Source organism: Chanodichthys erythropterus, chromosome 6, assembly GCF_024489055.1.
Source record: "Chanodichthys erythropterus isolate Z2021 chromosome 6, ASM2448905v1, whole genome shotgun sequence".
In the NCBI taxonomy this organism is placed as follows: Eukaryota; Metazoa; Chordata; class Actinopteri; order Cypriniformes; family Xenocyprididae; genus Chanodichthys; species Chanodichthys erythropterus.
In genome coordinates this window covers 22,005,309-22,022,327 of record NC_090226.1, presented here as the reverse complement: position 1 = coordinate 22,022,327, position 17,019 = coordinate 22,005,309, and the positions used below count along the sequence as shown (strand labels likewise).

General features: G+C 38.0%; 1 protein-coding gene across 2 annotated transcripts; it reads right to left on the bottom strand.

The window, feature by feature from the left end:
- Nucleotides 1-3,977: 3,977 nt before the first annotated feature.
- Nucleotides 3,978-15,576, bottom strand: med16 (mediator complex subunit 16). 2 transcript variants are annotated; one of them, XM_067387392.1, is made up of 14 exons: nucleotides 15,100-15,576; nucleotides 14,825-14,932; nucleotides 13,740-13,909; nucleotides 13,231-13,662; nucleotides 12,989-13,094; nucleotides 9,523-9,678; nucleotides 9,225-9,442; nucleotides 8,947-9,153; nucleotides 8,647-8,857; nucleotides 6,756-6,889; nucleotides 6,474-6,666; nucleotides 6,145-6,358; nucleotides 5,709-5,792; nucleotides 3,978-4,411 (listed from the first exon to the last, which is right to left on the bottom strand). In XM_067387392.1, exons 1-14 carry the CDS (start codon nucleotides 15,278-15,280, stop codon nucleotides 4,285-4,287), a joined length of 2,541 nt encoding a protein of 846 aa, XP_067243493.1. In that variant the 5' UTR covers nucleotides 15,281-15,576; the 3' UTR covers nucleotides 3,978-4,284. The 2 variants fall into 2 exon arrangements, with proteins under 2 accessions (XP_067243493.1, XP_067243494.1); XM_067387393.1 differs by having other exon boundaries at nucleotides 15,142-15,576.
- Nucleotides 15,577-17,019: the final 1,443 nt, after the last annotated feature.

The following is a 17,019-nucleotide window of genomic DNA, read 5'->3' as shown; positions in this document are numbered from 1 at the left end:
AGGTTTGCTCCCAGCACAGTCTCAAAAGCATGGAGGAGATTCCGGGAGACAGGCAGTTACTCTAAGCTGGACAGGACCATAAAAGGTCCTTAACCCATCAGCAGGACCGGTATCTGCTCCTTTGTGCAAGGAGGAACAGGATGAGCACTGCCAGAGCACAACAAAATGACCTCCATCAGGCCACTGGTGTGAATGTCTCAAACTGTCAGAAAATGACTTCATGAGGGTGGCCTGAGGGCCCGACCTCCTCTAGTTTACTGTGTTTACTGCCCGGCACTGTGGAGCTCGATTGGCATTTGCCATTGAACACCAGAATTGGCAGGCCCGCCACTGGCGCCCTGTGCTTTTCCCAGATGAGAGCAGGTTCACCCTGAGCACGTGACACATGTGAAAAGGGTCTGGAAAAGCCGTGGAGAACTTTATGCTGCCTGTAACATTGTTCAGCATGACCAGTTTGGTGGTGGGTTAGTGATTGTCTGGGGAGGCACATCCATGGAGGGATGCACAGACCTCTACAGGCTAGACAATGGCACCCTGACTGCCATTAGGTATCGGGATAAAATCCTTGGACCCATTGTCAGACCCTATGCTGGTGCAGTGGGTCCTGGGTTCCTCCTGGTGCACGACAATGCCCAACCTCATGTGGAAAGTATGCAGGCAGTTCCTGGAGGAGGAAGGAATTGATACCATTGAATGGCTCCCACGCTCGCCTGACCTAAATCCAATAGAACACTTCTGGGACATTATGTTTCGGTCCAGCCGACGCTGCCAGGTTGCAGCTCAGACTGTCCAGGAGCTCAGTGATGCCCTGGTCCAGATCTGGGTGGAAATACTGTACACCGTCGTTTCATTAGGAGCATGCCCCGATTTTGAGTTGCTGCAATGAAATTTCAGCAAAATTGACTTGCCTGCTGCATCATTTTTTCACTTTGATTTTCAGGCATCTTTGAACATGAATTTTTCCCCATTGAGAACTGTTTTCAAAGTGTTCCTTTCATTTTTATGAGCAGTGTTTTTCCTTCAGTTATTTTCAAGCTTAAAGGGTTAGCTCACCCAAAAATTCTGTCATTAATTACTCACCCTCATGTTGTTCCAATCCAGTAAAACTTTTGTTCATCTTTGGAACACAAATAAAGTTCTTTTTGATGAAATATGAGTGATTTTTGTCCCTCCATAGACAGCTACGTGACTGACACTTGATGCTTCAAAAAGTTCATAGAGTTCATAATCTGTATGAATTGAGCGATTTAGTCCAAATTATCTGAAGAGACACGATTGCTTTACATGATGAACAGTTTGAATTTAGGCTTTTATTCACATATAAACATTCATCAGCTTGCACATCTGTTGTGGTAAATGGAAGCTCAAGCATGACATTCAAGAACCAATGAAGTTCATTCTTGTGTGTTACAAGCAGGTTCGATTCAGCTTTAATGTTCACTGATCAATGTTTATATGTGAATAAATGCCTAAATTAAATCTTTTCATCATATAAAGCGATGGGGTATCTTTAGAAAATTTGGACTAAACCACTCAATTCATATGGTCACAGCTCATATCTCATATGGCTTTACAATCACTTTATGAACTTTTTGAAGTGTCAAAGTGGTAGTCACGTAGCTGTCTATGGAGGAACAGAAAGGTCTCAGTTTTCATTAAAAAGATCTTCATTTGTGTTCCAAAGATGGATGAAAGCCTTACAGATTTGGAACAACATGAGGGTGGGTAATTAATGACAGAATTTTCATTTTTGGGTGAACTAACCCTTTAATTGTGCCTGTTAAAATGTATTGTACAAGCTTTTTTCTTTCACTGTTCATTCTATTGCTATCATATTTCGTCTTTCATTTAATAGCACAGGGCATATTTAGAGCTTCTCCAAGGCTCAAGAGAACAAAGATACAAATGCTTTTCAGGTTTCATGGTAGGTCTAACAGTTGTCTTCACTGTATAAATTAAATATAAATGAATTTTTATTAAAGTTACAAATGTCATTCAGTCAAGAGCAATGAATGATTTTTTTTGTCCATTGTTGTTTGATTAACATTAAAAAACAGCAGCAGGTGTAGGCTGCTGTCCCTTTAAGACATAATGCACAGATCCAATATACTGTTACGCATCAGTTTTATTTCTCAACTGTTTACATTAACTTACCAACTATGTTTACTAGGATACTTGCAAAGATGGGAGTTTTTACATAATTTTGTGTCAGTTTAAGCACAAGATGATGTGAAAGAGAATTCTATTCATTCACACGGCTTTCTGGGAGTGCACTTCCGATGTTTGTGCACAGTAAAGTTCTTGTCCTGTAAATGTCCTGTAAATATGCAGGGAACTACTTGTTATACATAAATCCCATAACAGTTCATAAGTAAGTTTTTACTTATGATTCAGTTTTAAACGAGCTCAGTATCGCACAGTGTTTTTACAAACCTGATTCCAAAAAAGTTGTGAATAAATTGTGAATAAAATTGTGAATAAAAAAGAAATGCAATAATTTACAAATCTCATAAACTTATATTTTATTCACAATAGAATATAGATAACATATCAAATGTTGAAAGTGAGACATTTTGAAATGTCATTTTCATGACATTTCTCATTGGATTTCATGAGAGCTACACATTCCAAAAAAGTTGGGACAGGTAGCAATAAGAGGCCGGAAAAGTTAAATGTACATATAAGGAACAGCTGGAGGACCAATTTGCAACTTATTAGGTCAATTGGCAACATGATTGCGTATAAAAAGAGCCTCTCAGAGTGTCAGTGTCTCTCAGAAGTCAAGATGGGCAGAGGATCACCAATTCCCCCAATGCTGCGGTGAAAAATAGTGGAGCAATATCAGAAAGGAGTTTCTCAGAGAAAAATTGCAGCAAAGAGTTTGAAGTTATCATCATCTACAGTGCATAATATCATCCAAAGATTCAGAGAATCTGGAACAATCTCTGTGCGTAAGGGTCAAGGCCGGAAAACCATACTGGATGCCCGTGATCTTCGGGCCCTTAGACAGCACTGCATCACATACAGGAATGCTACTGTAATGGAAATCACAACATGGGCTCAGGAATACTTACAGAAAACATTGTCGGTGAACACAATCCACCGTGCCATTCGCCGTTGCCAGCTAAAACTCTACAGGTCAAAAAAGAAGCTATATCTAAAAATGATCCAGAAGCGCAGGCATTTTCTCTGGGCCAAGGCTCATTTAAAATGGACTGTGGCAAAGTGGAAAACTGTTCTGTGGTCAGACGAATCAAAATTTTAAGTTCTTTTTGGAAAACTGGGATGCCTTGTCATCCGGACTAAAGAGGACAAGGATAACCCAAGTTGTTATCAGCGCTCAGTTCAGAAGCCTGCATCTCTGATGGTATGGGGTTGCATGAGTGCGTGTGGCATGGGCAGCTTACACATCTGGAAAGGAACCATCAATGCTGAAAGGTATATCCAAGTTCTAGAACAACATATGCTCCCATCCAGATGTCGTCTCTTTCAGGGAAGACCTTGCATTTTCCAACATGACAATGCCAGACCACATTCTGCATCAATTACAACATCATGGCTGCGCAGAAGGAGGATCCGGGTACTGAAATGGCCAGCCTGCAGTCCAGATCTTTCACCCATAGAAAACATTTGGCGCATCACAAAGACGCGACAAAGAAGACCTAAGACAGTTGAGCAACTAGAAGCCTGTATTAGACAAGAATGGGACAAACATTCCTATTCCTAAACTTGAGCAACTTGTCTCCTCAGTCCCCAGACGTTTGCAGACTGTTATAAAAAGAGGGGATGCCACACAGTGGTAAACATGGCCATGAAATTTAAAATCAACTTATTTTTCCCTTAAAATGATACATTTTCTCAGTTTAAACATTTGATGTCTTCTATGTTATATTATGAATAAAATATTGAAATTTGAAACTTCCACATCATTGCATTCTGTTTTTTATTCACAATTTGTACAGTGTCCCAACTTTTTTGGAATTGGGTTTGTATTTTAAAATGTTCATTAATACAAATCAGAAGGCAAATATATATATTTTTTTTATTACAAAAATGTTTATTACAAACTATAACATTACAAAACAAAATACAAGGTTCATATTTACAACAGCAAAAAATGGGACATTATTCACTCTCTCCAGCAGACATTGTGGCTGGGAGAAGGTCCTGTAGGACATGTTTTAAAGAAAATAAAGATTGCTTTGTTGTACAGATGTATACATTGGTTTGCAATGAGAGACCCATGCAGCTTTAACATTTCCTCATTTCTAGATGTTGTGATCTTTATGTTAGTGTGGAGGGGATTCTTCTCCAGAGACCTCCACACAGACAGTTCTTGATCCAGCGCTGCTCCCACTGTCTCATGGCATTGGTTTTATTTGGGGATCTCAGCATGGTGACACAGCCACACCTAAACAGACCAGAAAGACAAGAGCTCATTGTGGAGTACGGTTGGGAGCTGAGAACCGGTTCTCATCCAGAACTGGTATTGTTTTTTGAAAAGAACCGAACCGTGCAAGATTTCTAAGTTTCGGTTCCAAAAACGGTATCCTTTAATAGAGACATCTCACATCATGAATATTATAGCAATGAATGTACTGAAAAGCCCTCGCACTACTCATATACGTCATATTTCAATGGAGAGAGAGAGAGAGAGGGGTATACAAAATCTGCACGATTTATCTTTAAAAGATCACGTTCTCGATTTCATCACCCACATGATCTAATTCATAAATGACAACGATTCGCCCATGTATATTAAACCTTTGACAAAAAATAAAATCGCTACATTCAAATCTGCATTCGCACTGTCGTTGATCTAAAGAGAGTCCTGTTTAGATATACAGCTTCATAAACAATCTTTTTAAACGCACAGTATCATTATTTCTATGTGACAAAGTGGCCTATTCCAATTATTACAGAAGTATACAAAAGATTATTATTAAGATAGAAACGCTGATGTTTTTCGTGTAATAAATTACCTACTGAAAGTAACTGGACTTTAAATAACGACTGTATCGACTGCATTGTTACGCCACTAGGTTGCAACAAATTACTGTTAAAAATGTGTATCACCGAATCATTCTTTCAGAAACAAGTCTTTATGAATCCAAATTACAAAAATATTCCGTTTCACCTGTCTGAACCTTACATGCGTGTTCCAAACAAAAACACAGTTTGGAAGATGGATTCATGATGTAATCCCTCATTTTTTAAAAATTTTAAACCAAAAAAGAAAATTACATAGTATACCTTTAAATACCCTATATAAACATACTAATGTTCAAAAGTTTGGGGTCAGTAATATTTTGTTTTTTTGAAAGAAACTAATACTTTTATTTAGCAAGAACACATTAAATGGACTAAAAGTGACAGTATATAATGTTTATAATAATCCTAAAGATTTCATATTTTGAACTTTCTATTCACCAAAGAATCCTGAAAAAAATCTATCACAGTTTTCACAAAAATATTAAGCAGCACAACTATTTTCAAAATCAATACTGACTTTGCTGAGCACAAATGGCATTTTAAAATATATTAAAATATACAACTGTACTTAAAATTTCACAATATTACAGTATTTTTACATTTTACATACATGTTTGTATAGAATTTATCCCCATTTTTTCAAAAATACATTTTAACAGCTTTATGAACTAATTTGTTGTCAAAATTTCACTTGAGGAATACTTCTAAAGTGATACCTGGTGCAAGCTTTGCTGTCCTCTGTTGGAGAGATGCCCAAATGTAAACATCGCAGATGGTCCATCCTCTGAGATGCTGGAATTCTATAACAACACCACCAAAACAGAAATGTTCTAACCACTGGCAACAATTAAACATTTTTATTTGACAATTATCTGTCAAATCAGTTCCTCAGAAATTAGACTTGGACTATAGCGCACAAGTCATACGGACAACTTTTTTTATTTTATTTTTATCCATTTTGGAGCTTGTCTGTCCAGTCTTTATTACCTTTCATTATCCTGAAAAAGTGGATGTGATATTCTTTAAAAATGCATCTTTTGTGTTTCACATAAGAAAGAAAGTTATACAGATTTAGAACAACATGAGGCTGAGTAAATGTGGATAGAATCTTTTTTGGTGAACTGTCCTTTTAAGAAACCCATAATCACTCACCTGAACACCTCCACCTGTGTGTTGGGGTTGACCCCGGGCAGGGTGTATGGTTTGCCAAACTGAAGTCTGAGCGGGTGTTTGCTCTGAATCTTAGTGATGACACCATCGTTGATGGGCAGCCAGTCCATGCTGGGTACTAGGAGCTGACTGGGCAGCAGACAGCACTCATCAATCAATGTCTCATCGGGGTCCTGAGGGTGACTCTCATCTCGAGCTGCCAACCAAAAGAAAACAGCAAAACAGAGATTTTTTTTTTTTTTTTCAAGATTTAACAGCTTTTTCACTGAACTGACATGTTGGCCTAAAGAGTGACAGAGGGTCTAACTCACAGCAGAGCCAGAGTTTAGTGAGCAGGCGGAAGAGGAGAAACATGCTGTCCTGGTTGTCAGATGTGGCTGTGTAGATGGGCAAACAGCCTGGTTTCAGTAGGCCCCAAATACGGATCATCACCAGCATCTCTCTGAGCATGCCCAGAGACGCACCATCCCGCAGGAACCCAAACCCTGGACGCACAATGGAGCCCTGAAAAGAAAAACAGGTATAAAGCATCATGTAAAACTCAAAACTGGCAGGATCATGACTCTTGGTAAAGGTCGCCCAGTTGAGTTCACCTGGTTGGGCAGGTTGGCCAGCAGGTAAAGAACAAAGTCTCCGACCCACTGAATGAGCTGCTGGAGGGATTGGAGGGGTGGTCCGTCCAGAACAAACTCCTCCGTCTTAAGGTTGATCATCACCTTATCAATGTCTGAACACATTAACAGATCAGAAAACACCTTTAGGGTGCGTTCACACTTGTCATGTTTGGTTCGATTAAAACGAACCCTGGTGCGATTGCTCGGTTAGTGCGGTTCATTTGAACATATGTGGACGCTGCCATGCGAACCCTGGTGCCTACCAAACAAGCGGACTGAGACAGCTGAAAAGATGGGTCTCAGTCCGCTTCCAAACAAACTCTGGTGCGGTTCGAATGATATATGAAGACAACACGGACCAAAGTATCAGGACCAGAATCCTCGCGCATGTCGGTTTTTCTCGTCATAGTTGCGAGTTTGCCCATCACAGGCATCAGACGCATGTCTCCACGCAGCAGATTGTTTGTGTGTGTGACGGATGGATTCCCGCCGCTGTTTTGACTACTTTACACATTTTATAAGCTCTTCACGAGTTCCCAGCTGGCAGAAATACCATCACATGCAGGCTACACCCCGCTACGCACACACAACGAGCGCATTTACCTCAGCACACAGCATTGTTTTGGATGTTCGGTAAGTTCTGTCTCAAAATAGTCAATACGTCATAAAATCTGACCAATCACGTTGTGAATGTATCCCTATGCCTTAAGGTTCGGTATCTTTTGGTTCGGTGATAAAATTGCCAATCTGAATGCTAATCGGACCAGGACTAAATGTTTTTTCTTCTTTGGTCCGGACCAAATTAACCAAACAAACCGAACAACAAGTGTGAACTTAGTGTAAAAAAAAAAAAATAACAACAAAAGTGGGTAGATGGGAGAATTGAAGTATAGATGCTCTGAAGTAGACCTGAATGATTTGATGAATTCTGAATATGAATTATGCCAATTAAATGTCATACAAATAATTATGAATAAAAAAATTAGTTTAGGATTAGTTGGAAAAGTGCATGATATTCTAAGGTAGCATGTAAGCATTAGTATGTTTAATGTACCTGGAACACATTAATAAGGTTGTGTAGCCATTAACACTATCCTACACTATTGTTAACATGAACTAGGCCTAACAATACTTTTAAAGCCTTTTAAATTTTGGCTTATGTAAATTTCCACAAATGCCAATTTTATAGGCTTTTAAAATAAAGTTATGTAGCATCATTAAGAACTAACATGAACTAAAATTAATAATGGACAAAAGTTTTTTTTGTTTTGATTTGTGCTCCCACTGGCTAACCGCCTGAAGGTCGCTGTGTAATTCTCACCCTGACTAAGACACACTGGGAGAAGCATTTCAATGATCCTATATGCATTATTAAAATGGAGAATCGAATCAAATTAATCGAATTGCATCGAATTTTAATGTGAAACATCTCGATTCGAATCATTCTGAATTTGCAAAAATCGTTCTTGAATCGAATTGAACACCCATGAATCGTGAATCGAATCGATGTGCTGTATACCCAAAGATTCACAGCCCTATATAATATAATGCAGTCTGATTAAAACCCACAAGCCTTCATTTAATTTGAAGGAAGACATTTGACTACAACAGTCTTTTTTAATTTTCTTTATCTTTATTGCCTGCCAGATTAGTCCCCTGCTTCTCCCTACCACACCGGTAAAGGAGATACGATATGGCGCATTTGATGGCACTTCTGTAAGCACTTAAATTTCCCATATTTGGACGGAAAAAAGTGATCGAAATTAAAACTGCACAATTATTTCAGTTATATCAAATAATTGAGGTTAGATCAAATAACCAACAGGCCTACACTGAAGCATCTTTTGGGTGGTTGACGGTGGGTTATTACCAGTGTCAGTGTTTTTGGCACAGATCTCAGAGAGTCTGTCTCCAGGACTCTTGTCAGGGGTGTTGAGCACGTGAGGTCTCAGTAAAGACTTCAGCGTGGAGCTGATGGCGATAAGGAGCAGTTTAGCGTGGAAGTCACAGGCTCTTGCTGCAGTGGCAGAGGACAGCTTACACAGAGACGCCTTCACTGCCACTATACGGGTGGACAAAACCTTCATCGGCAGAAATAAAGAGAGAAACCACAAGAAAGTCAATTGATAAGTCATTAAGTGGAAGTTTATATAATAACAGGCTGATCTACCTGCTGCAGTGCTTGGTTTTGTCTCATGTACTCTTCGTGAAGCTTCTCCAGAAGGTTATGCACCATGCCAGGCTGCGCATGCAGCAGCACGTCCCACCAGTCATACCCAGTCACCATGCAGTACTCCAGGAGGAATAGCAGGTGGCGCAGAAGTGTGTTCATGTCCAGCATTTGGCCCATGGATGGGGACACTCGGAGCATGTGCAACTGAAATCACAGGAGTGGAAATATAAGATCTGAGGGTGCTTCTGACATTGCTAGGTGTCATGCTGTCATACCTTGCCATGATTATCCACGCCCACCAGTGCCAGAGATGTCCAGGAGAACTGAAGGGCTTTGAAGTGCAGCGTCGGGCCGCCAGCCCTCTGGCGTTTAATGGCAGGCTCTTCTCCTACACGCTGGGAGGAACCAGAGGAACCGTAGAACACTCCCATGGTGTGCAGGGAAAGGCGATGGAGAATCTGGATACTGCCATCATGGAACGCCAGTGCAAGACCTGAGGACAACAGAATAATAGTCAACCTGAGCCATCCAAGCCAAGTTCTTTGAAGCAGGAGACAGAATACAAAGGCTTACCAAGGCCTGGGAAGAACTTGGTGTCTGAGGCGACTTTGAGATCAGTGTTTGAGATGGAGATGGGAAGTTTCGGCAGAGCGACAGCAGACACACGGTCCAGATCGTTGGTTGCTGAGAGGATACGCCACTTTAGAATCATTGGCTGCTTTTCACCTACTAAAAATGGTGACAAAAACAAACAACAGGTTTGACTTCTGAAGACATAAGCAGCTTAAGTTTCAATACAGGGGTCAAATTGAGAAAAAACAAAAAACTGAAACGCTTTCAATACTCATTTTCCACAGAATAAATACACAATACCAGCTGCGTTTTCTCGTTCTCGAATCTTTCTGCACACAAACCCGCCTCCCTTCACTCACTCAATTTATTTGCTCTAGATGAATATTGTTGGTGTTACAGGGCTTGAATTTTGCCATGGGACTGCACATATTCTGCAAATTTCTGCAGATTTTGTGCTCACACCCAAAGTGCGTGCACATTAAGCCACCTCTTAGTACTAAATTGAGTTCTTTTCGCTGCTTATTGCACTTAAAGATTCAAATACACACAAAATAATGCCAAAATGCCGGTCTTGGTGAGTATTCACGTAAACACAGTCAGTTATGTTTTAAGTGAATGTAAACAGTTGAGAAAGAAAACGCATGTGTAACAGAATAATGGATCTGTGCGTCTGAAAGAACAGAATTCTATTGTCAGGACAACCAAGGTTTATAGGGACCATTTACCTCCTCCTTAAAACTAAATAATGATGACAAAATAAAATTATAAAAATGAATCAATTTCCCTGTCAGCAGAAAAATACAACAGGAAAACGATTCAAAACATGGCAAATACAGTTAAAGAAAATGAGCAAATATTAAAAAAAAAAAAAAATAGTTTTTACCCAAACAGGTAATAACTGTCAAAGTATGTCAAATATTTCCTAACAGCAGTCAAGAAATTAACAGATTTTAACCCTCACACACACCATAAAAGCAGAAAATGTGTAATTCGTGTACAAAAAATGAATGACAATAATAATAATGCTCTTACCTTTGTGTTGCGCTTTAACTTCAAACAGAACTACAGTACATCTTTACTGAAGTACACATTGTAGAACATAACTTAGAACTCTGCACAGTCAAAACTAAATAATTTTTGTTTCAAAGCTCTTTCAGCAGCTGTCAGGGACAAGTATAGACTGCAATCTGGACAGTTTAAATGTTGCAGATGTCCTGGTATGCACATTAAGATGGACAGGAGTAGTCATATATTCGATTTCAATCGAGTCATTCAACTGTGCTTTGGGATGTTTCAGTTACAGTATATTTACAAAGAGCCTTCGAGTCATCTCCCATCACAGGTGTAATCCACATTTTGAGAGGGTCACTCTCAAAATGTGTCTTTATATAGATACAACTGTATTTATATAGATACAACTTATATGTATGCCACTTTGGCATAGCGATCACTTTCATATGCAGCTACAAGTTTAAAATCTGATCCCTTATCAGGCTTAAAACACATCACTCATGAGCCAACACTAGCCGGCGGGGGGCCATTTCTGTGACTGACACCTCATAGGAGGGCCATATTAACATTCAAGTGCAAGAAAGCGCAACATTTCAGAAAATTTACTTTCCTTTGTATTATTTCTCATTTACTTCAAATTAGGCCTACTAAAATACTAAAATATTTTTATTTTTTATAAATATTTTTATAAATATTTTATTTACCGTACTAAATGTAAACAGCAGTGTCTCTCATTGTTACAGAGTTTAATATAATTATATAATACTATTACTAATATAATACTACTAATATACTAATATAATACTACCAGGGCTTGACAATAACTTTTTTGCTCACCAGCCAATGTGGCTAGTGGTTTTCCAAAGTTACTAGCCACTCAGCATTTTCACTGGCCACAATTTTGCTGTTGGGAAATTACATTTTATATGATTAAATTTGACTCTGGCATTCTTAAATTACTTGATTTTGTGTCATTTTACTTGATTTGCAAGATTTAAAACCCTTTCAAACTTACAAATGCAGATTGACCACCCAAATCAAGACTATACATGAGGTATACAGTTATTTTTGTTAGGCTATATAAAAAGAACAAAGAAGCAAATTACAAATAGTAATTTAAAAAAAAAAAAATCAGATACATATGTTTATTTAGCAAACATGTATTTAACATTTTTTGATGTTTGATTAACATTAATGACAGAGGGGTATTTATTTGGGGGCTGCTGAATGCATGGACGTCATATACTGACACATATCCAGTTTTTACCCACCTGTTTACGTCCACTTAGCCGTAAGCCATAGCCGACTGTATTCACGCGAGATACTCCACACGATGCATTTTGACATCTGTGTGTGCGTGTATTCAGACGCAAGGAGAACTGATCGTGCACGCGAGCGCTTCTGTTGTGTCATTTAGCGCGATTCCGCCTATCCCACCTTCATAACCGCAAGTTAATCGATAAAGAATTGTGACTGAATTGTAATTTTGTGATACGACGAGCTTGGCTACTTTTCATTTGGCTGTAAACTGAAATTATATTCAACCCGCCAAAGTGGCTAGTGGGAGTGGCTGTCTTACCCGCCACAGCTGAAATCTACCCGCATTTGGCGGGTTGGCGGGTGTTAATGTCAAGCCCTGAATACTACTAATATAATTCTATTAATTGCAACAGTCTGGTGCAACTTCTCATCCAACAAGGTGCATGGAATAAAAAAATAGCATTTTTGGAACAAAACCAGCAACACTTGTGGCGTGGAGGGGTCAGAAATAAACAAAAAACAAGAGCTATATCAACTTTATTTTGCCAAAAAATAAAAATCTCTCATTGTTACATACATTATTGATTTTTAACATTTAGTGGAAGAATTTTCCATTACTTTATGTTAGCTTAAATAACATTAAAATCTTGCACTGAACAACACTATACTGAATAAACTCTTCTGTTTCTTGACAGACACCTGCAGCACTTGTGCTCACACAGCTGAGACACATTTGTCCAAGATGCTGTTTGAGCATCTGTAACGTTTAATGGTTGCATCAGACGCGTTTCGGTGGTTTAAATCGACGCTAGTGACTTACTGTCATTAAGGCAAGCACGCTAATAATAGAAGCGACGCGGTTGAGAACGCGGCTCATGGTTGCATAGCAATGACAGACGCCACTGGAGCGAAAGCGCTTTGGAAAGGAGGAGAATGCGGCGCGGCCACTTATGTGACGCGATATGTGAATGCCCCCTTAGAACGGCGACTTTTTCTTTGCATATCAGACAGGTAGCAACTAGAGAATAATAATAATGATAATTTAACGGGCCGGGTTATATTTTATTTTTGAGATCAGTTGTGGGCCAGGTAGAGGAGGATGGCGGGCCATAAACGGCCCGCGGACCGGCAGTTTGAGACCACTGGTCTACACTGTAACAAAACTCTTTTCCAAATTGTGATTTATGTAACTTACCCACAGGTGATCGATGCTGGAAGATATTATTAACTGGGAGACCCTCCTTCCGCAAGGACCAGCACTCAACAATACTGCCCATTTGACTGGATGCACAGAGCAGCACCTTCAGAAACATAGCAATCACACAAAAAAACAAACAAACAAACAAAAAAACATGTTAAGATATAATAACATCAGCATATAGCATGGAAATTAACATCCAATTTTTACATTTTTTTTTGAAAGAAATTAAAATGTACCTGTTCAGAGTTTTCACGTGTCAGGAATTTAAGGTGTGTGACAGCGGGGTACTTGTCCCTCCTGACTGGGTCAGTGGTGCAGCGCATGAATAGCGAGGGCAGTAGCTCAGTGTCAATGCGGCACTTCTCATTCACTACGCTCACGCACACTTTATAGAACTGCACCGGAGAAGAACTGCTGCCATCGGTGGCCGCCACCACTATATTGCCACCGCCCGTGAAGGCGATATCAGCCAGGGCCACACGGCCCCTCAGCCTGCACAGGCTCTCGCTGGCGGTTAGCAGAGTCCCGTTTGGCTTTAACAATGACACAGTCACCAGACCACTCACTGTCACTGCTAACCAACCCTCCATGGGCTTCCCACCAAACAACGTGAGAGAGGGGGAGAACTTAACCCGGGAAAACTTCTCTCCAAAGTTTGTAGAGCCAGACTAAAGTGAAACAAAAACATCAGGGTGTTAGTTATGTTTTCAACGTTAGTTAGTAGGTGGTAAGGAGATTTCCTTACCTTTTCAACATGCAGGGCAAGTTTAACTCCATTGTGTAACCATGAGAGGGATACAATCGGGTCTCCTTCCACTGAGCTGCTCTGTGTGCATTCCCAGCTGTTCACCAGGTGTTCTGTCATGCCCCAACACTTAATCTGACCATCACCATCAGCAGACAACAGCCTCGAGCCTGGCGTACCACACCACACACAAACAATTGATGATAATGGTGAGAACATTTTTAAATCAATGGGTAAATTTCAAGAACATGCCTGGAACTCATTTAAGTTTAAAAGATAAAAATAATATATATAGTTTGAATTATGTTTTATTTTTATGTGTTCAGTTTTAAATTTTACTTTTGTTATTTTATGAGGTTTTTAAATTTATTTTACTACTTCGGTTTAGTTTGATTTTTATTTTTTGGGGGGTTTTAGTTTATTATTTCCAGTTAGTAATTTTAGTGCTTATTTAAGTTAGTTAAGTTGCCAAGGAAACATTTCTAGTTTTCATTGCATCTCAAATATATATATATATATATATATATATATATATATATATATATATATATATATATATATATATATTTTTTTTTATGTAATTTTAAAATTGATTATTTTATTTCAGCTTTATTTCAATTAATATAATTATAATAATAATAATTTTATATTTCCCCCGCCCAGATGATAAATTTTGAAATAATTATATTGATAAAAAAATTAAATAATCTAAATAAAAAACGTTATTTAAATTCTATTGTTCTCCATTTGTAAGTCGCTTTGGATAAAATCTGCTGAATGATTAAATGTGAAATGTTTAAAGAATTTATACATTACAGTAGCATCTATTGTTCTGTCTCTAATTCATGCTGATTTAAATAAAATCATTACATTACCATAACACAGCAAATATATATATAAATAAATATAATGGTAATGTGGTAAAACTGCATTTAATTTTTATAATAGTGTTACATTTAACATTAATGTGTCTTTAGGCAAAATATAATTTCCTATTTTTCATTTTAATAGTAATAATTATGACCCAGACATGTTCCAGATGTATCACACATTTTATGATTTATATTTTAATCATGTTAACTGACCTGACTGGTCCCATTCCAGGCAGGAAATGACCTCATTGTGACCGGAGTTGATTGAATACACATCCCAGGGGTGATCAGTGTCAATGATGTGTATCATATGACTCAAATCTGCAGCAGAAAAAGCCATTCGTTCATAAATTAATATAAATTATCCCCTCATTATTGTTGTTGGAAGTACAGTATCTCATCATAAAAATGCATTGATGCTCTAGGTATGTATAATTCAGAACCAATTAAAAGTGAATGCTTTTCTTCGTCATTCATTAATAACTCACCAACGGGTCTGGTAATATTGATAATAAAGTCATTGTCCAGACCTTTATCATCCTCCTCATTCTTCAGATCAGTGGTGAAGGCGATGAGGTTTCTACATGACCAGGCGCACACCAGAGGGATTGAGGGACAGTGGTTGCTCTTGGGTCTCTTCTCCCACTCGCAAACATACGCGATCTCCATTATATAATGAATTAAACTGAAGGTTAACGGCACAGATACCTTTACTGAAGACCTTTAAATATGCAAACAATCAATGTGTGTCATTAAAAGCAAACACTTAGCATCCCTGCTACTGTACAGAATCAGAGCAAAATGAAGAGAATAACTGTTATAAAACTACATGCTACTGCTTTTAAGATAGAAAAGAAAGAAATTTGTTTAAGTATAATTGCCCTGGCATTACGAAATCTATATTAATTATAATAATATTATCTGCATTTTAAAGCGGCACATCACTGAGCGTCTATCTTCGTCTATGATTTCCGTGTTTAGAGACTCAACTGCGACTTGCTGCCCCCTATCGGACTGGAGAATGACTATAGATTTTTTTTTTAAACAGACTTTCTTTCTTTCTTTCTTTCTTTCTTTCTTTCTTTCTTTCTTTCTTTCTTTCTTTCTTTCTTTCTTTCTTTCTTTCTTTCTTTCTTTCTTTCTTTGTAATGTCATAATGGTAAAACATAGCCTGTGCATTGTCTGCACTGCATTTTTTGTTTAAATCCTCTACGAAATCACTTTTGTTCCTTTCTTTTTATATTCGTTTAATATTAAGATTTTATTTATTTTCTTTTTACCATTTATTTTTCGATGTCATTCTTAAATTATTCGAAGTGTCTTTATTTCTGCCATTGTAAAATCTGCATATTTTTGTGTGTTTTTACCTGTGGTCATCCCACCACAACTAGGCGCTATATACTGTACAGGTTTAATGTTACAAGTGGTGCTGCAACTGAATGAAATACTGTACTGACTAGCGTTTCCACTCTCCAATAATAACGTGATTCGTTTACACTTCGAATAAGGAAAGCCATTTTATTGATTTAGAAAGTCAATTCTTATTTTTTTTTTTTTTTATGGAATATTGCAGTATTTATTATAAATGATTTATCCGTGCAAATATTTTTATTTTAATTAATGTGCCCTTGTAATCAAAATATCTTCCCCTCCCTCTTGCAACGACATCTTTGACGACGTGTTCCCGGCGTGAGGGCGGGACAACCTGTCACTCACACGTGATCGCAACTGTAGTAAACGACACTAATCTAATGATCCAATCAATTCCCAAAGGACAAAATCATGTCTTGTCCTACATATTTTTCTTGTTCAATAAGACATTTCACTATAATTCACAATAGTGAAGAAACGACAATAGCAGCTTCTGTTTCATGCGACAGTTAATTAAAAGTATTAAAGGGTTTTTTCACCAAAAAAATGATAATAATTTATTACTCACCCTCATGTCGTTCTACAGCCGTAAGACCTTAATTCATTTTCAGAACACAAATTAAGATATTGTTGATGAAATCAGAAAGCCAAACTCTCAAGGTCCATAAAGGTACTAAAAACATATTTAAAACAGTTCATGAGTTCAGTGCTTCTATCTTAATATTTTAAAGCGACAAGAATACTTTTTGTGCGTCAAAAAAAATAAAAAAAAATAAAATAAAATAACGACTTTTCAACAATATCTATATGGGCTGATTTCTAAACACTTAAGCTTCTAAGCTTTATGAATCTTTTATTTCGAATTGGTGATTCAGATCTCCTGTCAAACGGCTAAAATGCTGAAATCACGTGACTTTGGCGCTTCAATTCATTGATTCGATTCGTAAAGCTCCGAAGCAGCTTTTTGAAATCAGCCCAGATATTGTTGAATATCTTGTTGAAGTCTTTATTTTGTTTTTGGCGCACAAAAAGTATTC